This window comes from Cyanidioschyzon merolae, chromosome 14 (genome assembly GCF_000091205.1).
Source record: "Cyanidioschyzon merolae strain 10D DNA, chromosome 14, complete genome".
Classification (NCBI taxonomy): domain Eukaryota; phylum Rhodophyta; class Bangiophyceae; order Cyanidiales; family Cyanidiaceae; genus Cyanidioschyzon; species Cyanidioschyzon merolae.
In genome coordinates this window covers 261,010-285,792 of record NC_010140.1, presented here as the reverse complement: position 1 = coordinate 285,792, position 24,783 = coordinate 261,010, and the positions used below count along the sequence as shown (strand labels likewise).

Here is a 24,783-nt window from a genome sequence, read left to right as displayed (position 1 = left end):
GCTACGCTAGCGTATCCTATTTCTCTCTGCTGGAACGCTAGCCCGCGCTGTCGCTTCCTGGCGTATCCATGCCGCTCATGCCGACTTTAAAGCTTTTAACTGCTCCAAGGCAGTTTCCGCAGCGCTTTTCTCGGTGAACGCTCCTCCCTGCTCTACATTCAACGCCTTGACGATACCGTCCTGCACAATCATAGAGAATCGCACCGCGCGGACGCCACCGAACTTGGCCGTGTCAAAAGTGAGGCCCATTTGACGCAGAAGCGAAGCGTCGCCATCGCTGAGTGGAATCACTTTGCCCTCGGCGTTCCGCATCTTCATCCACGCATCCATGACAAAAGCGTCGTTCGTGGCCAGGCACGCCACCTTTGCACCGAGCTCGTGGAACTTGTCCGCCAGGTTCACGTACCCTGGTAGGTGACGAGCGTTGCACGTGCCCGTAAAGGCGCCAGGGACGCCACAGATCACCACCGTCTGACCCTTGAAGACCTCATCTGTGGTGATCTCTGAAGGAGCGCCATTCTTCATTATCCCAAACGTACCCGAGGGAAACTTATCCCCTACCTTGATCATCATGTGTGTATTCGTGTACTCACGCCTACTCGTGGGGTGTCGACGAGTAGCTCCTATCGCTGGACGTGCAGAGGGATCGTGAAGGCACGGACGATTCGCTGCAAACGGCCGCCGCAGACTCTGAACCCAGCGCGCACTCGAACCTCCAGTGAACGTAGACGCTGGTGGTTGGCAGGTATGCGTCGACACCCGAACGGCAAGTGCACTATGTAGGCGCAAAGATACAATAACGAACGCGTTCATTTCGCTTCCCACGTCCTCTTGTAGCTTAAGGCGGCACCCGGTGTGCATCGTTGCTGATCGTTCATGACCTCGCCGCTGGCGCCTGGAGATCTGCGGCGGCGGCGGCGGCGGCGGCGATGATGATGATCACGGGTGTTTTTTCGACACATTCTCCAGATGCCTCGTGCTCGACAGCTCGTCTACACATATAGACCAGGGATCTCTGCCATTGTGCGCTTGATGCCAGCGATCAGAGGAAGCATTCGTGGTTTCACCTGCTTCCAAGTTCCAGTACCCGTACGATCCCCCAGCGAGACTGGTTGTTTCTTACGTTGCATCGTGGGCCGCGAGCCTCCGCGATAGTGCGCTGATCGTGCCGGCGCGCATGCAGCACGGAGACAGAACAGTTTTGTCAAGTCGATCAAGGCGAGGGACCAAGGCGTGATTCACCGGTACCAGTCGATATTCTCAATGGTCAGCAGAACGAGAACGTTTCACAACCATCGATGGCGGATACATCTACGCACGCGCAGGCGCCTCCGAGACTTTTTTGACCAGCCGATTCCGATCGGTTTCAGTTTCTCAGTACTTGCTCCCCGCTACAGTTTACATAGGTCTCGACCAGGGGAGAGCGAGCTTCTACTGCTGCACTTTCGTGAGACCTGCGAGGTATCGTAACTCTCAAGTCGTCATGTTCTGTCACCCCTTCCCTGCGAGCAGCGTTTTACCACTCTTTGAATGCTCCTATACATGTCTAGGGTTTCTTCCGCGTACACGCTCATCGACTGGGACGAATAGCTGTAGCTCGTATCGTATGCGGTCGCGTTTCAGTGCGAATTCGATTGTGTCCGGTTCAACGCGCCACGGTCTGCCATGGAAGCTTGTTTTTTCTTTGTCCATCGGTGTCTCTTCATCTCCGTTCACATGTGCGGCACGGAATCTCTGCATCTTATGAATGCTTGGGTAGCGTTGCTTTGAGATCGCATGGATTAGAATGAAACGATCAGGAGACAGTTGTGCAGACAGCGTCTGATATGTTCTATTTCTGGTGCACGGCGCTCAGCATATTGCCAACGAGGGACATGACTCATCCGGCTGATGGGCGTAGAATTACTGATTTATTGAAGTGAGGCCATTTCATTCCCAAATAGTGACATTTTTTTCGAATTTCCGTGACGATTCTCTAGTCTAGAGGATACTATCTGTTTCTTTAATACCCGCGAGAATGACATGTACCAACAGAAAGAGCGTGCTGGTACAGCTGTTCTAGAATTAACTGCTCTGTTTATAAGGCTGGTTACATCCCGTTCCTTTCGGGATAGGCGTCCACATCGGAACCAAGATCATGTTTCCGAAACCTCGCCCATACGTATTCGGGACAAACTACTCGCATGGCCTTGAATCCGCATTTGGTTCGCAAGCTTGCGGAAACGAACGTACACAATCTACTCAGGGACGGTGATGCGTGTGTAAAAGAACTCAGGGTACGACACACAAGGTCGCTGTGCTGCGGCAGACTGTAAAGATACCATGTTCTATCGCCTAAATATCATTTGCCCCAGATGTGGTGCATGCGTTTCCGCTCCGAATGCTCCCGCCGCCATCTGTTATTTAGCAACTTCAAAGCGTATATCATAAATTCCTCGGGCCGTAACTCCAGCAATCCCCTGTTCACCAAGACCGAATGCAATCCGATTGGTACTCTGCACCGGGCAAGTCGCGGTGCAGTCGCCGAAGTCACAGTTCTAGGAGGCTGCAGCGGAGAGCGTCCCCTCTTCGCGCAAATACATCCCCAGGTCCGCCTGGTTCAGAACAACAAGGTCTTCGGGACCTGCCATGCCGCACTCAACAACAGACCGGGCCATGACCCCGAAACCAAGAGGAATATCGTCCTCGTTGTACACGACCACAGCTTGGTTCTTGACTGCACCCTCGGTGAAACGGGCCACGCCGCCTTTGACAACGTGGTTCCCATAGAGAAAACTCATTTCGGAACTCTTTTTCAGCCAGACTTTTCCTAGTGCATAGTTGCCAAGATAGTCCAAAAACGTCACTTCGACGCGGAACTTGCCAGAATGCGTGAACTTGCCTACACAAACGCCGAAACAAATCAAATCGTCCTTCGGCACGCGAGTTGCCTGGCGGATCAGACGTACCGGCGCGTAGTACACCCGGTTCTTGTGTAAACGGAAGCAGTGCTCCTCATCGGGTCGATCTAACAGCAGCTTTATATTCTTCCCCATATATCGGGCAAGTTTTTCGAAAACGAGGCGAGTCTGGTCCTCTGTAAGAGGCCGCATCTTCTCCCGGATCGCGTTGAAGCGAGCGTCCGGAGAAGCAGTATCGACGTCGACTTCAGTGCGAAGACAGACACCGCTTCATACAACGTGGCTCGCGGTACGCGATTCGTCCGCCCGCAGCCGACTGCGCGACTCGTTGCATTGTGAACGGAACAATATGATTCATTTACGTACTCCGACCTGCCTGCTAGGCTGCATGGGTTTTCATAATCTTTCAACGCAAGTCTGTTTCACCCAGAGTGTGGCACGTAGGAGGCTATCGAAATCACGATGCAAAGTATCGTATACATCGTAGACGAATCGCTTGTAGTATATATATTCTTTTCTGGACAGTGGAAGAAGGACTGCGCTCCTCCTTCAGGTCAGTCGTACCACGGTACGCGGATAGTTTAGGAACAGTGAAAGAAGAAAGGAGTTTAGTGCCAAAAACCGATATTTTTAAAGACTTTTTGCGGTCTACGGTAGAAAAACAACCGATCGATCTCTTTGCGGAAGGCAAAGAGCGACGATAATAGTTCCCACAAGCGTCTCTGTTTCTCAACAGATTGTTCGTTTGACCCTCAAAACACTGGGATCCGGGCGCAATAAAGTCCAGGTTCACGAAAGCACAGCTTCCGCCGAATCCGCAACAACAGAATTCACAGAACTCAACCATCGGTATGAAGCACAGGCAAGTCGGTTTGTTTTTTCAGTTGATGAGACTTTCATCGGATGAGACGGTTGGAGCGTATACGGGTATTCGCGGAGCAGGGTGTTCCGTTGTATGTACAATCGAACGTGAGGAGAACTCGGAAATCATCGTCTGGTCCAGGTGGAGCGGATCCACTTGGCGGCCTCAGTTTCGCTCACAGGCAAGGCTGATACAACAGCACGTTCTTTGTCGAATCATTGGAGAATTTTCGATGCCGTATGACGACGCTCTTCTAAAGGACCACGTGGCATTTCTAGATTACCGTTAAGTTCGGGGTTTTTGCAAATTCTGGCGGGGATAGTGCTGATTTTCATTCCGCCGTACACTCCGTGGTTCATGCCCATTCAGTGTATGTTTTCCATCGTGAAACGTAAACATCGCTGCACTGGGCGAATCGCTGATGCGTTCAGCACACGGTGACACACCAGGGCGCATGACCTGTTTCTGCCACCAGTCCTTCTCTTTCAGGGGAATTCCTTACCTACGGGCATAAAGAAGTGCGTACATTTGAAGAATCAAAATATGTAAGGGATGTGCTGGGATGTACACTGCAGAAGATCGTGATGGAGAGAAGGCAGCGCAGCGCTGACACTGCAGCAAACGGCACAGAGAGCACGAGTTCTAGCAATCCTTGCATTGGTGAGTTCAACCAGAGGCAATAAACGCAAGGAGTTGGTGAAGCGAGACTTCAACGCCGTCATCAATATCATACGATGTGCGGTGCTGAAGACGAGACCCGAGGAGCTGACACAATTCCTGCTTCACTTGGCAGCCTGTCAGGCTCGAACTGTGCAAGGAGAAGCTGAAACCGATAGCAGAATGCCGGTCAGAAAAGCTAAGAGGCGTAAGCGCGTAAAAATGTACGCATACCCGTCGTGGTCGTAGAACATTTCAAGTTTTACGGACATGTATATGGAGCACCCGCCGCCATGCTCGGGCACTGCTCCACGGAACACGTATGCCCCTCGGGCATGCGTACGCATAGAAGATGTAACTTTTGAAACATTGCATCATTTTATGGACAACGCCACGCATCGAAGCGAAACGACGTCACCAGTCGCCTGGCAATGGCGGGAATGCATGCGTGCATGCAGCGTTGCTGTCTTGTCTGCTCCGCGCGTGCATGCCCACGCGGCTGACTTCTGCGGGACCACAACGCTGGTCTGTGCTTTATTCGTTCGATGTTCATCGCAAGTCCAAACGCTGGAAGGACGGTATTCTTCAAAGCAGTGCGGTGCCGGGCAACGAGGCTCGCGTTCGGTTGCAGCTGTTAGATGAAACAGTGCCTACGGACGAGTCTCCCGAGTCGAGCTCCAGCGCGTGTGCGAGTCGTGCACATCAAAGGAGACGTACAGTGTTCAGCGAGACGGTGCCAAGGACGAAAATTGACGTTAGCGGCGAGGTTTTCTCGCTCGGTAACCAGATCTTGGTGCAGGTTCTGGAGCCCGTGGAGTCAGTCGAGGAGGACTGCAAACAAGCGCCGCCAGCTCTTCGGGATAGCCTGTCACCGCGTGCAGCGTCAAGTGACGGTGAAAGCTTACAGACGGGGCTTCAAGGTACAGTCAGACCGGCGAACAGCACCCGTCGACCTCTCGGGGTGACCGGTTTACGGAGGCTTGGCCGGTTGCCAAATTCAATAAATAGCGCTCGGAGCGCCGGCGAGTCGCACGCGGAACCATACGAACGTGTGCCTCCAGGTCCCGCGTGGCGACAGTCATGCTTCGACAATGCACAATCGTTGTCGAGCACAGGGCTAGACCTGGACCAGCGAGAACGTAGCGTGCAGGCTTCGAAAACCGCGGCGCAGTTTTCAAGGCCAAAGTCATCAACAAACCACAAAGCTGGTGCGTCGGTTGGTGCGGTCAAAGGGGGCAGTGCGCATGAGGACTCGGCACCAATGCAGGGACCGCAAAACATGATTGAGAATGGGAAGCGTTGCCCCCGAGTCCAGCTAAGCGACGAGCAACTCCTGTCCATGTTGGCAGAGGATAGCCCGCTCGATGCGTCCGGGACAGCGGGAGCACCCCAGGGCTCGTGTTTTACACGTCCCCAGGTAAGCGGCTGCGGTATCGGCCCTAGCGCGTTTGCAAAAGACGCTGACGCGTCTACAGAGCCGCCTCGGTTTCGGGTCAGCGCGTCGCATCCGCGACTTGCAACGTGTCTCCCTTCCTCGGGAGCAATCGACAGCGTCGGTGTTTCGGTGAGACATCGCAGCAGCGCTAGCCGGCAGATCACGAATGCGCAGGATCTGACGCTCACGTTCCCGCGCAGGAGCGCTTCGAGTCGCAAGGAAACTGCGGATGTTGGCGAGCTGTGTCCCGGTGGCCGCAAGCCAGCTGGATCGTCTTCGAGTACTCAAGTATCGCTCCAAACAACCAATACATGGAACTCGATTCCCGCATACCGTCAAGAGATGCTCCTTTTGCTTGCTGCACAGATACAAAAGCAGCTTGATGCTCAGGCTGAAGTTCTGGAACGCGCCTGCGAGCAACTTCTGGACCATTCCTCAAAACAGCCTGCATATGCACATATTGCACTTCCGCATCGGCAAGGTTCTGCTCTCATCGTGCGACATGGCGTTGAAAGTTTCGCTGTGATGTCGCGAACAGCCAAAAACGCCCAGCGAACTCGCCATGGCTTGCATGACGAAACCAAACAACCGCCGGACGATCAACTGGTTCCCGGTACGAAGTACTTTCTGCGCTTTCGACCCGAGAGCAGACTCGATGAATTCGCCACTTGCCTGGACCGTGACGCGCTCTGGGCCCTCGGAACGCGCACAGCTTGGCGGGAGCATTTCCGTAGCGAACATTCATCCGCAGTCGCTGATGGAGTTACGTTGGTGCGCTCCCTGTACCATGGCGTTTCGACGGTATCCGGCCTCTTGGAGGTCCAGCCGCTAGGACGCTGCAACCGTCGTATATGGCGAAAGCAGCCTTGTAGCGTTCTCGTCATGTGCTGCGCATGCTTGCCCACAGAGCTGCTGTGTTTAGACGCGTTTTTGAACGAGGAGCCGTTCGGGCGGCTCCATGTCTTGCGCCAGCTCGTCGGTTCTCCGGTAGCAACCACCAATACCAAGCAGCCACAAGCGCAAAATGATTGTCTCCAGCAAGTCCCTCTTCGGAATGAGGATCAAAAGTCGCTAGAAAGTTGCGGCGGGCAACCATTTGCAAATGCTGACATTCCACTTGTGCCGTCGAGTGCCGAACCGGGTACACGTTCCGATTCAAAGCCTTCTTCCGATCCCGCTGTTCAGCTTGAGGGACGGCAGCGCACGCTCTTTTCGCTCGACTCGCCATGTCCTAGCAGTGGTGGCGTTCCAACAGAGCTGGCGTCAGCATGCGCTGCGCAGCACCAGCGGTTGGAAACCGTTTCATCCGCTTGGAACTTGGAACAACAACAACAACAACAACAAGTCATCCAGGCGTGTTTGAACGGCGTCGCTCTCATTAGAAGCAAGGACTCGCAAGCGAGAGGCGTTGATCGACCTCATTTGGTTGCCGTGCACGGAGCGTTTGGCACTGGCAAGACCCGAACCTTGGTGGAGAGCATCCTGGCAATGTTAGAGCAACAACCATCGCTTCGTATCCTCGTTGCTGCTGGTACCAATGTCGCCGTCGACAATATTCTACTTGGGCTGTTGCAGCGCGGCTTCAAGGACTTTGCTCGCGCGGGTAACGAAGGGCGAATGCATCCAAGTGTGTGCGAATTCACACTAAAGGGATTCAAGAAACGCTTCCGTCGAGCGACAGTAGACAATGGACGAGACTCCATGCAGGTCCATCCAGCGTCTGCTGGAACGAATATCGCTCAAGCTATGTCGCATGAGGCGCCCACCGTCGCCCCCGTGGACGGTGAATTTCCGTCTCCTCGAGACAGCACGCAGGTGGAGCAATCAATGTCGGCGCTGCGGAAACGCGTGTCGGGAAGTGGATGCCGCACCGGCCTGATGAAGCTCGTCAGCGCCCCGCAGATCTGTTTCACAGGGAATGCAACCTCGACGAAGCTATGTCCGCAGCGAAGACGCGACTCATGTCTCGATCTACGAGCACCAGCTGAAGAACTGGATTCTGAAACAGTTGAGAAAGCAAGTCGAGAAGCGTTTCGGAGTCGATCAGTAGTCGGTGTTACCTGCGCTTCTGCAACGCAGGCCATTCTGCACGGACTCCGCTTCGATGTCGTTCTCGTTGATGAGGCCTCGCAGATCATGGAGCCGCTTGCTCTGGCACCCATTCTAGAACTCGGCGCCGATCACGTCTTTGTCGTGATCGCCGGCGACGAGCGACAACTGCCCCCATTGATGAGCGGCAGGTCCTCGGAAGACGTTCCCGACCAGTGCTGCATAAGTAGGTCGCTGTTGAAGCGCCTCGGTGAACGAGCCGATGTACTGAACCTATATCTCACTGTGCAGTTCAGATGCCATCCCCAGATTGCTCAGATCGCATCCGAGCTCGCCTATGGAGGCGCCGTACGAAGCGCGTACCCGATTACCGCATTTCCAGCGGCGGTGCCCAGGCTCGCCCCGGTTACTTTTGTGCCAATCGATGGTCATGACGAAGCTAGCCTGGATAAGAGTCGTTTCAATCGCGTGGAAGCGCAATGGATTGTGCGTTTTCTCCAGCGAATCGCGCGGTGCTCTGCCATGGAACCCACACAAGTGGGGGTTATCTGTTTGTATCGGGCCCAAGCCGCCATTATCCAACACCTTGCAAACGCCTCGGACAACGCCGAATTGGGGCACAGGCCTCGGATATCGGCAGCGAAAATCGAATCCAGTCGCTGGAGTATGGCATCCGTCAAGATCAGCACCATCGATGCTTTTCAAGGCGGCGAGCGCAAGCTGATTGTGCTCTCGACGGTTTGCAGCTGCCGGTCTCAGGGTCGACAACTACTGGATTCGCTGGAACGTGTGAACGTCGCGCTCACTCGGGCCAGTCATCACCTCATCATTACTGGCCATCGACTCACATTGACCTCGAATCCCATATGGCGACGAGTTCTGGAGCATTGCGAGCCGCTGCCGCCGTCGCTGGCAGGCACGGCACTGAACACGCTCGACCATTAGCTCGGGATATACCCGGCTGATGCTGATCGGGTATGCGTTTGAGTCAGTGCAAGTCCGGTGCGCGAAACGCTGCGGCTCATGCGCAGTCGAGTTCCGTGCGCTGAGCAGGCGCGCGAGACCACTGCCATTAGTGGATATCGCACTCGAGCATACCAGAGCGAAGCGGACCGTAACAGAGGCGGCATGATGCATTGCAGGGACCAGAGCCATGCTCTGATGTTTTCACGCCCATGTCAGAATAACGCTGAACCGGGATACTCGTTCGGATGGAAACCCTCAAGTTTGGGACGCTTCTCATTTTCATCAACACCAGCCTCTACGAGATTTTTTCTGCAACCGCATCTTGTTCCTCTCTCTCTCGTGATCAGCTTTCAATGCGACGACGGTCTCACCAATCCCTCATGTTCCATTGTCCGCTGTCAACGGATATGTACGGTAGCGTTTAAGTCCCAGTTTCGCTACTTGTGTACGTTTTGCACGCATTTCATGCCCAGACGGTCGTTGCGATCGACGCCTCACTTCTCATTTTCATCTTTTTTGCGTTTCGTCTCAGTGCACGCTTTACAGCAGCGACTCCTGCGTGTAGCCAGTTGTTCGGATATGTCCACCGTACCTGATTCTCCGAGGTCTGCTCTGCTCCACGTGAACATTCCCTTCATCACTCGGTACGTGCCGATGACGGGTACGAAAAGCTCGTCACGATGCGCTCCTTCGTTTCCGTGCTGGGTGCCGTACCCTATGGTGACGGGCTTCTTCTGGGTGATGCCCTCTGCGAGTATTCCGTCTGCTGCGCACGCAAGTGCACACAGTCTCATTCGATAGAGGATTTACGGAAAGCGACGATGACCATAATGATACAAGTTCGGGAAGGAGAATCCAAGCTGGCGGAGAAGGCAACAGCTTTCGACCCGCCTAGGCACCCATCATGCCGAGCGTTGGCGCACCTTCCACCAGAAGCGATCACTGCGGTGACTGAAGTCCGAGCCTAACACCCATTCCCGTGTGAGCAGAAGAGCCTGCCGTCTCTGGAAACATATCCCATGCGAGGTATCATGCTGCTGTCGAGTCCAGTTTCGCCGAAGGCCGCAAAGCGATGAGAATTTGTCTATCGAACGGAGTCGATCACTTGATGCGACAAATTCATGGAACTTACGGCATAAGCGTATATGAGGAAGCTGTCAGGGCTCGTCGTCGGATTCTTTTCCTCGTCAATACTGCAGCGCGATTTGCTGTTCCCGCGCGTTGCGTTGAAACAGCGAGACCAGAAATTTGAATAGTGCATGATTTGAGCATGGTATACGTCAGGAAAGGACGAGCGTGCAGGCCTTTACGTATGCATTGGATGTCTATATCGATTAGTTTAGGAGCTCTTGTTGGAGAGCGTCACGAATCATCTGTAGTCTCGGATCGTCACGAACTCCAGCGGGAACGCGTCGAATGAGCCATTCCGAACTGACAATCAATAATCCCAAACTAAACTTGCATTCATTAATCCTTTTTGTTGTACGTCAAAAATTGAGGATGTACATCGAGAAACATGTTCGTAAAAATCTCAAGCATAGAACAGAGCCTGTATCTCAGTGTTCCACGATAGTACGACGCGTGTGTCGGTACGTCTGAGCGCAGCCTGTGCATACGAAAGCACCGTCAGCTTCTTCACCGACACCTGTGTCGAGTCTATTTCTTTGCTAACCGATGGAAGCGTCCAGGTGTGCCTTCCAGCGAATCCTGAGCGTTGCGGCACGGCACTTTTCGATTTTCATGTTCGCAGAATGAAGCGTCCTCGGCCGCTCGCCTCGGGCGTGAACGATCCGGTGCCGATCGCACGAAACAATCCCCGGAGCTTCAGGTTGCACCAGGAACGATATAGGCTACGAACGCGTGCTACGGAGGCTTTGGCACGAAACTTGCGCTTTTAGACGGATACGGCGTGGTTAGCTGCTCCCTTTGGATAGAGCGCTCGTATTTTGAAGAAACTGTAGCGTCCGCGTGGTTCCATTGGTTCCACCGTCTCGGCAGGTGTGGGCGGAACGCTCAACATTCTTGCTTGTGGTGAAGCTAGCGAGAATTTCTCTCGCGTCAATTGACTGTTTTGGAGGTTCATTGGTCAATTCAGAGGACATAGGCTTCAGCTGGGCCCGTCTTCTCTACGCGGTGCACTGGTGCGCACGTTCGAGCCAAGCATGGCTTTCGTGTTCGCTGTACCTCGCGTGACGTTACACAGAACCAGTCTGCCAAGGCGGTTTCCGGGTTGCGCGCCTCGAGCAAAGTGCACGCCGTACCAGCAGTTGCTGCGAAAACCGACCAAGGAGCCGCTGGCCCGCAGCTGGCGCTGTTCAGCAGCAAACGCCTCGAAACCGCCGACCGGGTCACCAGAGGTCTTCGAAAAGCTCTTCGTACCCGTGCATGATATCGATGAGTGTTGCATTGACAGAAGGCTCTTGGAACCCTACAGTCTCCAGAAACAGTCTGCTTTTGACGCCGAATACCGGACTGCGGAAGAGCTTTCGCTACCAGGCGCCCAGTCGACGTTCCGGGTATTTCTGCGGTACTTACAAGCACTGTTTCGCCACGAACCTGATCTGCCCCGCCGATTTATGATTGCCCTGGTCCTTATGGTGCTGTCGAAAGTGCTGCTAGTCTGTGTGCCGTTTCTATTCAAGCGTGGTATCGATGCACTGAGCAGTGGGGCGGCAACCGGAGAGCGCTGGGCACTCATTGCGATTATCCTCTTCTGCATGCATGGCATGCTGCGAACGCTAGGCAACGTCCTGCATGAGTTGCGGAGCATTGTCTTCATTCGTGCTGCGCAGCGCATAGGTCGACAGATCTCGCGTGCGACGTTCAAGCACCTCCTGGAGCTGGATCATTCGTTTCTGTTGACGGCCAAAGTCGGCCAGGTCACGGCTATTGTGAATCGTGGCACCCGCTCGGTGATGACGCTTTTTCGAGCGCTCTTCTTGAGTTTTCTGCCGTCGATGTTCGAGTTGTTGCTGGTGTGCGTGATCATGGCAACGCGGTTAAGCTGGAGTATGAGCGCAGCCACGCTGGCCTTCTTTGTATTTTACGTGCTCTTCACGCTGCGGGTGAATCGATCTTTCATTCCTATTCGGCGGCGCTTGAATGACTTGGATAATGAGGCCAACGCCAAGGCCACTGACTCGCTGATGAACTTTGATACAGTGAAATACTTTGACCGAGCTAATTTTGAGACTGTCCGTTTCGACAAGGTTCTTGCTGCGTACGAGGAGTGTGCCGTACGCAACGAGGGCATGTATGCGCTCCTGAATGCAGGGCAGGCGACGATCTTCAACGTCGCCTATGCTATGATCAATGCTTTCGGCGCCTGGGGTGTTGTCCAGCAGGCGCTCACCGTCGGTGACCTCGTCATGGCTGGATCGCTGTTCCAGCAACTCAGCGTGCCGCTGCAGTTCCTCGGATGGCAAACGCGGGAGCTCAAAGCCGCTCTTGTCGACTTGGAGAATCTATTCGATTTGTTACGAAGGCGACCTACTGTCTGCGATGCTGCTGACGCAGTCGAGCTGGAACTGCGTCAAGGCGGCGAGATCCGCTTCGAGCGTGTGAGCTTCGCCTATCCCGAACCGGTAACTGGTCAGCTGCGTCCTGTTTTATCCGATATTAGTTTCCGAGTGCCACCGGGGAAGAAGACGGCTATCGTCGGCGGAAGCGGCGGCGGCAAGTCGACCATCCTACGTCTCCTGTACCGCCTATACGATGCAACAGAGGGCAATATCCTGATTGATGGTCAATCGATTCGCAATATTCGCCAGTCGTCGTTGCGGGCAGCGATCGGGTTCATTCCACAGGAGGCAGCTCTTTTTAACGACACGATATTTTACAACATCGCCTACGGCAACGTAACCGCGAGCAAGACGGAGGTAGAGGAGGCCGCCCGCCTTGCCAAAATTGACGAGACGATTCGTGCGATGCCCGACCAGTACGATACGCTAGTCGGCGAGCGCGGCATTCGCCTCAGCGGTGGTGAGAAACAACGGGTAGCAATTGCACGAGCGATCCTCCGGAACCCGCGGATTCTCTGTTTGGATGAAGCAACTTCGGCGCTTGACTCGAAAACCGAACGCGAGATAACAGCTGCGTTGGATGAGCTGGGCCAAAATCGAACGGTTTTGGTCGTTGCTCATCGACTCGCAACAATCGTCAACGCCGATGAGATTCTGGTGCTACACCAAGGCCGTATTGTGGAGCGAGGCACGCACACAGCGCTTCTCGCGCTGAATGGGCACTATGCAGATATGTGGCGACGACAGACGGAGCACGCTCTCGATGACCAGGATGCACCGACAAATGGTAGTGTATTCGCGCATCCTGCACCAGCAACACCGGGGTTTGTCTCAGCTTTTGCCGTCGATGCCGAAGAAGTGGATGCCGTATTGGATGGGCAGCATGCGTAAGATTTGCGGTCTGGAAAATGTTTTCCAAGGCGCTTCCCCAAGTACCAATATTTTGGGCCATCAAGCGCATTCTATGCATGCATGTGCAGGGTGCGCAAAGCAGCTATGTTGGCGGCGCTGTTTTACGGGGAACGTTGCCAGCGTTCTCGGGATGTGTCGTTTTCTTCCTGCGCTCACATACCGAGGAAGTAATCATCGGTTTAGTCTGGTTACTTGTCGCCACAAAGAAGATCTCTTCTATGATACTTGTTTGGGTATTTTCAGCATGCACGCATGCCGCTTACCTGATATCCGCCTAGGTCGACGCGTTGCGTACGTGCGTGCATCGAGTATTTCTAGAGCGCGGATGCATGATTCATGAATAGGCAATCTATGATTTGTATACGATGCATACATAGAACATACACAGCGCATGCGTACATGATACGCGGTGCTTCCAGTGATGTCATGTCGTTCCCGGGTCATGATGGCGATTGATGCATACAAAGTGCGCTCAAACAGAGATTTGCTTTGGTAATGGTGGTAAGGTTATCTTTAGTGACTTCATTGCTGTCGACGTCTCCAAATATCTTTTGAAGTGTAGTGCAGCATTTCAGAGGAGTTAAGGGCGTGCACATGATCACCTGGAGTGATGAAAGAGGAAACTCTGGACTGACACCGCCGAGCACATTCGGAATCCCACGTCTAATGAGCGTATTTGTTTGAATGCGCACGTATGCGCTTCTCGTTCCGAGTCTTGTGGATCGCATGCTGTTCGTTGTGCAACGACCATTGATCTGCAACGGAACCGGACACTCCTGGCAAATGCCAGGCGTTAACGAAAATGGCGAAGTACCGGATCCGCTTGTGTTCGGTAGCGACGCTTCGACCATTTCTCTAAACTCGATGCAACGAACCATCAGAGATTCCGGACCTGGCTCGTGTTTGTTCTCTTCACATTCCCTGAAACGCGTGGAGTCCGTTGCTGATCCCAGGGCGAGCGAAGCGCACGGTGCGCCGTTCCCCGGCATAGAGCATCCGACTTTGCGCGAGGTGCCGTCTTCCAGGACTGCAATCCCATTGGTGTTTTCGAATGTAAACAGGTACTTTGGTATCGAAAACCAAGTGCTCTGTGAATACTCTCGTCGCGTGTTGGCTGTACGGGGTGCCGGCTGCATGCCAGTCACCGCCCGATTGTGATGCACTGTGGGTGATGTTTTACGAGTGTGGGAGCGGCTTCGGTGCGCAAGGCGCTTTTCCGGCCGCAGTACACTACGGATACACGATCTATGTGGAACGCTCTGGATACAAAGCCTGGACTGTCGACTAGGTATACCGTGGCGCTACACTCAGAGCCTTGAGTGTTGAAACGTCTTTGTGAGCACACCCGTTTTTGTTTTTGTGATTTCGTCTCGCGGATATTCAACAGAAGAATATAACTTGTTGATCGGAGGAGGGTTCCTCAAACACATCATACTGACACTGCTCGCGCGAGAAAACGTCCTCACTTGTGAGCGTCATTATATATACGGCCAGCAGGTAGGTTCATTGCAAGTATTCTGGTCCTTGAACTGAATGTTGTGCACCCAAAGAAGAACTTTTCAAGCGTTGTTTACATGCCTTTGTCCTCGTCAAGGCATCCTACCCCGTAGGTTGTCTGCGAAGTACTGTTAATGAAGTCAGCGCATGTAAAGTTCTCTGCATTTTCGATACGATACGATGATAGAAGAAACGATATCGCGCTTCTAGACCGTCATTCCATGAACAACACATCATCGGTGACGTACTGGAATGCGACCGCCTATTCCAGCAGTAGCAGCAGCAGCAGCAGCAGCACGTGTTCGGCTCACTCGACGAGACTTGACATGACAGGCGTTTGCAGGGGAACTCCAGTAGGGGCAAACCGCTCTTCGTACAGAGGCGGCCATGCGCGCGCGTCCACAACAGCTTCCCGAGCGACGATGCAATCATGCGGTCGTCTGTTCGTCGCCAGAGCGGCAGTATGGTAAAACACTGCATCCTTCATCGCAGTACTGCTCGCTGATTCTCCTGCCGACACGATTCTGTCCTGGTCATGGACGACTTCGGGTTGCATCACTCAAAAGCGGCCGAGGGATTATGCAGCTGAGATTGGCGTTGAGCTGCTCCCTGGGCCAGCCTATTCGCCCTACATCAGTACAGTCCAAAACAACACTGCTCTGTTCCATGTAGCGTGCGCACCGGCGCCACAAGTGCTATGACGGACGTTCACGGCAGGTTTGAAGCACGATGAAACGTACGGAATGGCCAGAATCTCCATGGATAAGTATGGGTTACGGAGCTTGAATGTCGTACGAAGAACGAGAGACACGCTCCGCGATACCGACGATAATCGCGGAATCGGCGATGCCTGGCTAGTGTAGAAGTTCTGTCGATCCAGGTAAGTGCAGTCGCAGGTGTCTTGTCTGTTATCGAACACCGTTTTGAAACTCGCATGTTTCTACTCGAGTTGTTCTCTACCTTCAGCACCATTGGACAGGTACGCCGCTTCTCTACTCGAGCTCGGGCCGGGGCAGAAAGGTTCGCTTCTGCCCGTGAGCGTGCTCACGACGTAGAGGGTGAATGAATTGTAGTCGAGGAATGGTGGGTAAATACATAGAAAAGACGTGATTCTGTGTTGCTGCGCATCCAGTGCGTCTGAACTAACCGGAAGTAAGCGGGTATGAAGTCTAGAGGCGACATCTATAGCAGCATACCGCGCAAGAACAAGCGATGTAGTCGGTACCTGTGATCAACGATGAAGCATTCGACAAAGTTCGCAATGGGCATTGGTGGAGCTCGATCAAGGTTCCCCGTAGACGGGCAGAAAATGGAAAGAAGTACGCAAAGACTTGAGAGACCGACAGAATATCCATCTGCATGATCTGTGTAAAACTCCTGAAATCAAGGCCTGAGTTATCTAACGAGACTCGTTTTCACCCGTGCAAGGCAGCTGAAGAGGAACGCTTCGTGGTGAGCCCGGATTCCGGGTCCAAGATCGTCATGGTCGTTGCTGTACAGAAAAATCGAGCGCACGGGGCGAAACGCAGGAACGGAAAGCAGTTGGAGCTGCTCCGTTTGTCGAGGGATCTGTATGATTGAGCGTCGGACATAGGAACGCTAAAAGGAATACGAACAGTTGGCATGACGGTATCCGAACACATCACCATGCTCTGAGCACCCTACCAAGCAGAAGGGACGTTTTGGAGGCTTTATTCAGAGAGCGTAGATGAGCGTCCAAGCGGCTCATGCGGGCGATCTTTGGCGGGTGCCCACGAAACCGAGCCGACATCTCCACAGGTCTCGGTTCTAAGGAGGCAACATGCGTGCATCCATGATACATTGCAATGAATTGAAGATGGAAATCGCCGATACGAGGCGCCGTTTCGTGGTATCCAATAACGCTGGACGTAGTGCCACGCACGAAAGCGGCACGCCGCATCCTTCGACGACAACGTGCGACGGGTGCAGGAATCGATTCTGGACCACGAACACCGATGCGTTTCGGACGAGGTACGCTTATAAAGAGCACAGGTGCACCTGGAATAGATCGGGAAGATGGGATTGCAAACAAATTCATATGCATCAGAAGATGTCCGTTAAGATGAGGAAACGTCGGATGGCCATGCGATCGATGGAGCGACGCTCGTTTCCGTGTGATTCCGCCAGCGACCATGCGCGCAAGCACTCTCTGGACACAGACTTGAACACCTTGGTCATTTTTCGACGATGATGTCATGCCTCCGGGGCTTTTAGCGGCTCTGGGGTGCGTGGACTTGGAGGGCATTGTTTAGAACACAGTCTAGGTAATGCACTGAATTGCCGAAGACTTGCGATGCAAATACATCAGTGGTCGGGTGAGAGCGCGTTGGACTCTCGCCGATCGCGAGACACTGGGGTTCCACGAAGCAGGCGTCCAGCAAGCCTGAATCGCTGTATACAGAAACCGGGACCGATTCTCCCAGGCAATTCGTAGAAGATATTGGCGTTCCTGCATTTTGATCTTGGTCAGTGTACATGTTTTACGCGAGCAAACAAGCGGTTCTGCAATCAAGTTAAGGTGTGCACGTCATCCAAAGACGTACCAGTTGACTTTGCCAGCTCCAGCTGGAGATCTCCACGGGCCTGAATAAACGCTGGTAATTCTTTCGCAAGTTCTCTGAGCTGATGCATAATATCCACCATGCTAGGTTCTTCGATCATCTTGATGGCTTTCAGACGGGCCATGGGAAATTCGACATGAATCTTTCGAGCAGCTTCCATTTCATATTCACTATCACCGATCACGAAGAGGTCAAAGGGGATTTTCGTCAAACAAGCTCGGGAGGCGACGGAAGGCATACGAATACCTCGCTGCCGTCGATCGCTTTCGAATTGCCGATGTGCATCCAGACAGCGTTCGCAGGGCTCCTTCTCGCATACGGTCTCGAACGCATCGTCCCAGAGTGTGCTTCCGTGCAGGACTTGCTTGCGGAGCTCCTGCTGCTGCTGCCAAAAAGCCCATTCACGCCTTAGCGCATCTCGTTCGCCAAGAACTCTCTCGATTTCGTCGCGAAAACAGGCCACTTTCCAGTCAGTCGGGTCTCTGCCGACGGCCTCGGTACCGTCATCACGCAGGTCACCATACCGCCCGCGAGCCGAAATGCAAGCACATGTACGGCTCGTGCTAGTGCTGGTGTGAATGGCACCAGCCTCCGCGTCGAAAACGGTTTTGTCAAATAGCAGACGATGGGTACGGGGTAGCGCGCCCCTACTCGAGGAAAACACCCAACGCAAGTCAGCATTCGTTACAATAGAGACGTGATGGTTCCGACCCGAGTCAAGACAGAGAGTTAGAAAGGCTGAAACCGTTTCGTCGAGCTCAACGCATAAGGCGTACAGCTCAGCGGGAGCATACGCCAACTGCGTGAATATCGACGTGATCTCGCTGGTGGCGTACGGGGTCCCCGGGCTCCTGCCAGGGCGAATGCTCGGCACGGCCGACGGAGCATCCGCATGCATCTCGTCAGCCGCCTCCGATGGGTGCTGGTCCAGCTGCATGGAACTCGGATAGGGTATAGAGTCATCCAAAACAAGCATCACTGAGGAACGCGTGTCAGGACTCGGCGGCAGTGAGGAGCACCTCGGGGAGCGCGGAACCTCCACCGCACGCTGTGAAGCTTCGCGGGTAGCCTGCGCCTGGGCCAGCTCCTCCAACCTCTGTAGCTGAAGCACAGCAGACCCCAGTTGACTCGTTGGATACAAGGTGTCGTCATAGTCAATGATAAACAAAACCAGACGCTCGCAAAGCGCAGCTGGTGGCTTACTGACGTGCCCAAGCTGCGCAACGCAACGCCTTGATTCCAGCCCTGTGCAGCACGCACTGAGACCCTGCGCTGCCGCGCCCAGTTTCGGTAGCAAACTTCCCGAAAAACTTCGCTGCCGCACCTGTCCATCAACAGGCGGGCGCGCCAGAAGCGCGTCCAGTTCTTCCCGAAAATAGCAACCGCTGGGCCGTATGCAGGGTCCGAATCCCTCGGGGTTCTCGGCAGCAAGCCGCAGGAGATCGCTTTCGCTGCCTCGAACTTGGCACAGCATAGTTGCCTTTTCTAACAAGGAACGGCAGGCGTTGGCCTTGGACGCTCCTGTGTCGTTGGGGTAGGCGCCTCCGCAGCGAGCCTCTTAATGGACAACCCCGCGTTATGCGTGAGATCGTTGAGGAGAAAATACACGTGTAGCCGTCACGCATGCGCCGGCGGCGGTGCGAGATGCACGCACGGCGAGTATGCGGTGACGGCCTTCTGGAGGCGATCTGCGGCACGCATCGCATCCGGTGTCGTGCGTGCACGACTTTTCATGGTGTAGGATTGATGCATTTAAGCAGGATTCCTCAGGATGAGCCATTGTCATCGGCATCAAGCAAAAGTCAATCGTAATCTGTTCCAGACTCATAATGTTCTGTCTGCAGCACACCAGACCGTGCTTCGCGGGGTAATGTTCCGTTGAAGCGGTTTCCCGGATGCCCATTGTCAGGTGCGTGTCTGTTGTCGCGTTGCGGCTACCGCACGCAGATAGAACGGTTTCGCTATGCCCTTGCGGGCGCCAGCTCGAGGCGGGGTTCAACCATGCTCCGCGAGCCATGTCGCCGTCAAGAGGCGGGCGCGGATCAGGTTCACGGGAGGGGCGGCATCACCGCTAATGCGCAGGCGGTGCGCCTGCATGATCTGTGCGGCGATCCTGCGGCATAACAGAGTCGCCCATGGCATATGCCGAGCGACAGGTCTGTGTTCTGCTGGGTCTAGTGCTGGTGGCAATTCTGCCACAAAGGAGCTTTGTTACGGTTGAGTGTTTCGAAAGGGTCACTGGTGGTGGCCGTGTTGGTAGTGGTATGCGTGCTCCACGGGAATCTGGATAGCTTCATCGATCCTACCTACACCAAGTGAACTGGTGGACGTGCACATCGGAGCCGACTCCGAATCGCTGCAATACACCTGCTGGTGCCAATGTCCGACGATGAGCTGAACTCGTCGGGCAGTGGACTGCGGTCAGTCCGTCACCATGAGGGAAACTTTGCGGATTCGGGAACCTCCCGATACTTCGTGGACGAGCTCTGCTGCGAGCAGCAGGTTGTCGACTCGCAGCCAGCTGGGACGCCTGGCGGGACGCCTCGGTGCCCCTCATGTCTGCACGAGCACTCGGATGTGGCCTGTTCAGAATCGAGATGCGTAAAGGTTGGATCGTCTTCCGCTGCGCTGCAGCGCATCCATCGATGCCTGCGATGTAGGGGAATGCCTCGTGCTTGGTAACGCAATGCGGACACGTTTACACGACGATGTACAGTTGTGGGGCGTGCCAAAAGGTGGATCTTGTCATTGGTCAGGTTCCTGATGCAAATCCAGGATCCGGGGAGCGTTGCGCTCGTATTGAGGCCGGCAGCAGGCAACGCCAACAATATACCAGATCTCACAAATGTTGGCGCGTATGCATCGCACTCGACGCCAGTCTGCGGTCACACAAAAACACGCGCTCCATTAGGGATCAAGCGATACATACGAGGAGATTGGTCGGTTTTCGCCACGCATGAACAGTCTTGCTACGCAGGCGAGGTTCATGATCATGGCATTGCTCGACACCGTACTGGCTGCACTCAAGCCCCGGCTGCGTGTTTGAGCCCCTGGGATTCCGCCTAAGCAATGCTGCGCTCGCATCGCTGGGGGCGCGTACGTGCGCCCCTATCGCGCTACGACACTAAGATTGCATCCATTCCAGTGCATTGCCAGCGGATGTAGGTTCTGTAACCGGATTGACCTCTTGCCGCGGCTACGTGGTACAATTTGCTGTGGACACCGCTTCTCATTGTGAGCACTGCCACACAGCGGCGTGTCTCGTGGATGTTTGTAGAGCCAAATATAGAAGATGGAGGGAGTCACGTTCTCGTGCCTTGCCGATACGAATCGTTCTGGGTCAGCGACAGCAGGTCGCCCTGTTCGACTTAGATCGCTCGCTACCGCTGAAACGGCATATCAGGAGCTATCAATACGTTCGGTTGCGGATTTCACAGAAAAACGCTCTCTTTCGGTGTTAAGCATAGCCACGGAGTCGTCGCTCCCGAGAACGCCCGCCCGTTCCCGAGGACTCCAGCGCGGTAGCCACTCGCGGATGCGTCTCTGCAGGGTTTCCCAGCGTTCCTCCCGCAAAGCGTAAAGGTCCCCCGGGTACAAGGGCCGGACTTGTTGCAGTTGTCGAAACTGCTCGTCTGTAAGTTGTGGCGACTTGCGCAACGCCTCCGCCTGTCGCTCTACTCGCCGGCGTCGCACCTTCTCCTCGTTACGCACGTCGTAAACTTGCAAGGCGTATACCACAGCAACCATACCAAGTGACACCAGAAGAACCGCCTTCGGTGAAGACGGGACACTGAAGCGTGCTTCCGAGACCATGAGAGTCCCCGGCGTTACGAGCGTATCACGCGCTCGTCCATCCAAGCCGGTGTCGAATCGAGCCGGAACACTGAACAGATCGGTGTGTTCCTGCCTTTTGATTTTGTGTTCGAACGATTCATTAGAGGTGCAGCCTTGACATTCGAAGTACAGCAATGAGGTATAATGGATGCATACGTAGGTTTAGGATGTTTGGTCGTCTGTCCGGAGTGGCTCCTTCGACGCATCGTTCCTGGTATTCGTTACGTTACCTTCACCAGGATGATCCGCAACGCCATGAGACAAGCTTTCCTACACGATTGGGCATCATCAACCAATACATACGCGCAAACTTCGACGCTTCTCTTTTTCTTTCATGTGGCACGCTCAAATCTTGCGCGCTTCAAGTGGTCGATTTTGCGGCTCCTTTGCAACTGGTAGGCGCACTACCGTTCCCGCCGCTAGACGTACGAAGAAGAACGTTCGGCATCGTCCCTTGATGCGTTCTTCATGTGCTCATGCCGAAAGTGCACTGAACGTATCCCATCAAATATTCGATTCCGTTCGAAACATCAATCCTCATCTTTTTTGGCCTTTAACGGAACTGTATTCGACATAGGCACGATATTTGTTCTGGGAAATGCTTCCAAAGGCACTCATCTCTTCTGTCTGCATGGAACAGGATCTTCGGCTTGCACTCGAGTCATCACAGCAATCGCTTCGGGCGATAGTTGTGTCATTGAACCGGATGAGAGGAGCGTCGACGGATCGAAAACGCTCCACTTGTTCACGAGCATGGGTTCTCCTTCCGGTACGTGTTTCATTACGAACATCATCGCATTCCACGAATCCCCTATCGAATGGAAGAGCGTGCGCTTGCGACCGCGACGAACAAAGTACATGTCAAGGGGATCGCTTGGAAGAAGCCCGTGATCTTGGGGTACTGCACCGGACGCGGAGAGGCCGCAGGGCATCGAAGAGGGCCTTCTTTGCTCGTCGCTGACTCGTGCTGCGTGCATAAGCCAGCGCTCAAGCGCCACAGAGCGGCCCTCTGAAAGGCAAGCTTCGTAGACATTTGGAAAAAGCGGACCATCGTCCAATGGCAGCGCTGCGAAGAGCTCACGGCGGCTGCATACAATGGAGATGAAAGTGACATTAGTGGCATAAATCGCAATTTTTGGCATGTGTTTCAAATGCGTTGACGACTGCCGGAAGCACCAAGTCGGGAGTTGAAAGATGCCATCAACATCCTTCGACTGCTTGCAACGAGGCCAGAGAGATCAGAGAGTCGAGCGTCTTGAAAGCCGGAGAAGCCTGCAACGAATGTTGCTGATGGCTCCGGGCAGACACCCAAACTTAAGCGTGTACGCCCTAATTAGTGAGTCCGTTTCATTTAATGCTGACACGGGCGGAGAACGATCCATTCGCAGTGCAGAACGGTGCGGACATAACGCGCTGCACCATCTTTCATTGCGCTGGCTCTGCCCTGTGCGACTGCAAGCGCCAGCGTCCGCTTGCAAATGTACCCATGCTTGTACGCTGCACACGAGTTCAGGTCAACGTCGCTCAGCAAATAACTTCACAAGGGTCGCGCGTACCAAAGTGCGCGCTCGTTCGGAGCAGCGTGCACAGACGCGGCTCCGACCGTGTCGCCTGACCAGAGGACTCGATCGGTGCACCCTGTACCAGACGCATACGTCCAGGGGTAGCGCTTCTCAAGCTCGGTGTTACTCAGTGGCCGCTGGGTTGCCGTTCACCGGCGTTGCTGCTGACGCTATGGTAGTATTCGTGACCTGGGTGCGGGGGCTCAAAACCGCCTCTAGACTGCGTACCAAGTGCCGGATCCGATACTTGAGGCGTTCGTTTTCGTGGGTCAGCGATCTAACCTGTGACTCTAGCTCCGAGACTCGTGCTAGCAATAGTGCTTGCGTTTCTGAGCCCGTCTCTCCATCAGCATTCTCGCACGACGGCAGCGCTCTTTCAAGCTCGTTGACACGCAGAAAGAGGTTCGCTGCAAGCCGCTCCAGAACAACGAGATTGTCAGACTCGGTTTGCGAAACGTTCTCCCCGGGCACCGTTTTCGTACCTGACGCAACGTCCATATTGGCGCTGGTCACAATCTCACGCAGTTCGGGCTTTTATCGAAAAATTGGCGGTTCAGAAAGGACGTACACACACCACACCACCACCGCCTTTCAAAACAAAAACGATGCCGACCTTGTACAATAGTGGCGCGAAGCCCGCCCTAGACAAGAAGCCTCCAACTGTCGTGCAGGTGCCTCCCGGTTTTTTGGGGGCGGCCACTCACTACTGCTTCCAGCTTTTTCTCATATAGTCCCACGCTGAGAGGTTGTCCCCAAAGTTCTCACTTGTCTACTCTGGAGGTCTTCTTTCCATCACCGCACATTTCCTTATATTGATAGCGGCGTTAAAGTCTCCGTTCACGATTCGATACGTTTCTTGCCGTTGTTTGCAGAAAGCGCTAGTGCAAGGAGTCCACGAACTGTCGCCCTCCTTTCCATTTGCTCTTCCGTCAGCGGTCCGTACTTTTTGTATCCTCAGGGCGCCGCTGACACGTTTCCATCTCGACCCTCTGAAGTGTACAACCCAGCTCGTGGTGTGTATACGATGCTCGAAACTCATCTATCGGTATTGTAACGAAACGCCGTGCACACTCCTTGCATACCCTCGTCGTTGGAGCTGGAGTAGTCCCTGTTTGGGTCTTCCATCGCCCTGCCCAAGACGCTACTACGGGCCTCTGACTTTCATCCTCCTTCAGGGCACGCAACTCATTGAAAAAATTCGCGAATGCACGCTGCTTCCCACAGTGCAAGTTCATTCGCAAACGAGCCCACCGAGGCTTTGTATACTCCTCCACAGCGCATCCCAATGAGCAACACGAACTTGCAGGAATTCCCGAAAAGCTCGAAAGTCCGTTCCGCGGCTCGTTACCTCGCTCAAAGCTTCGAAGTGCTCTTTCACTCCTGCATTCCATATCTCGATTCTCTTCCTTGCATTCGTTATACCGGATTCTCGATAGCATCTCGTTGTCGGGAATCTCAAAAGTCGCATGTCTCTCTGACGTAAGTCACCGTCAGTATCATCTTCCCCAGGCGTGGATGCTGCGATGGTTACGATATTCGTGTTCCCGGGGTCCGCGCCAACGACAAAGTCGTTATCCTGCACTTTCTGCGTTTCAAGACCCGCCTCCTTCTCATCTTTATGCTTCGCCGCGCCAACGACAAAGTCGTTATCCTGCACTTTCTGCGTCTCAAGACCCGCCTCCTTCTCATCTTCATGCTTCGCCGTACCAACGACAAGGTCGTTATCCTCTACCTGCTGCGTCGCAGGATCCGCCGCTTTGTTTTCTGCATCCTTCGTCACGGGCGTAGCCGAGGACGGCACTGAACGATCTTTCTTCAACCGCGGATCGTGTACACACAAGGCTACTCCATCGGTTTCGATCATCCCAGTGAACAACTTTTGCTTGCCCGCTTTGAGAAGTTTGAACTCGAAGGTATTCTTCTAGTGCATCTCCCGATTTTCACCGATGAACTTCCCGTTGCTAACATCGAACTCCCCACTGATCTGTCTCATGATGCCATAGAGG

The 24,783-nt window shown here is 54.2% G+C and overlaps 5 protein-coding genes and 1 non-coding gene across 6 annotated transcripts, besides 2 other annotated features; 2 read left to right on the top strand and 4 right to left on the bottom strand.

The window, feature by feature from the left end:
* Positions 1-75: 75 nt before the first annotated feature.
* CYME_CMN109C (similar to AhpC/TSA family protein) lies at positions 76-813 on the bottom strand (the record flags this gene model as incomplete). Its single annotated transcript, XM_005537204.1, has 1 exon — positions 76-813. One exon carries the CDS (start codon positions 811-813, stop codon positions 76-78), a length of 738 nt encoding a protein of 245 aa, XP_005537261.1.
* A 1,724-nt stretch (positions 814-2,537) lies between these two features.
* On the bottom strand, positions 2,538-3,092 carry CYME_CMN108C (similar to 60S ribosomal subunit biogenesis protein Nip7p; the record flags this gene model as incomplete). The annotated part of the gene is made up of 1 exon (XM_005537203.1): positions 2,538-3,092. One exon carries the CDS (start codon positions 3,090-3,092, stop codon positions 2,538-2,540), a length of 555 nt encoding a protein of 184 aa, XP_005537260.1.
* Positions 3,093-4,906: 1,814 nt separating this feature from the next.
* CYME_CMN106C (similar to regulator of nonsense transcript stability) lies at positions 4,907-8,848 on the top strand (the record flags this gene model as incomplete). Its single annotated transcript, XM_005537202.1, has 1 exon — positions 4,907-8,848. The coding sequence occupies one exon, from the start codon at positions 4,907-4,909 to the stop codon at positions 8,846-8,848; it is 3,942 nt and encodes a 1,313-aa protein (XP_005537259.1).
* Positions 5,363-8,197: a sequence feature (possible transcribed region).
* A 2,183-nt stretch (positions 8,849-11,031) lies between the features above and the next one.
* Positions 11,032-13,281, top strand: CYME_CMN105C (ATP-binding cassette, sub-family B; the record flags this gene model as incomplete). The annotated part of the gene is made up of 1 exon (XM_005537201.1): positions 11,032-13,281. The coding sequence occupies one exon, from the start codon at positions 11,032-11,034 to the stop codon at positions 13,279-13,281; it is 2,250 nt and encodes a 749-aa protein (XP_005537258.1).
* Positions 13,282-17,328: 4,047 nt separating this feature from the next.
* On the bottom strand, positions 17,329-18,855 carry CYME_CMN104C (hypothetical protein; the record flags this gene model as incomplete). The annotated part of the gene is made up of 1 exon (XM_005537200.1): positions 17,329-18,855. The coding sequence occupies one exon, from the start codon at positions 18,853-18,855 to the stop codon at positions 17,329-17,331; it is 1,527 nt and encodes a 508-aa protein (XP_005537257.1).
* A 2,513-nt stretch (positions 18,856-21,368) lies between these two features.
* CYME_CMN103T lies at positions 21,369-23,408 on the bottom strand. The gene has a single exon (XR_002461472.1). It is a non-coding gene; the product is annotated as a hypothetical transcript (transcript).
* Positions 23,379-24,783: part of a sequence feature (repetitive element) that runs on past the window's edge.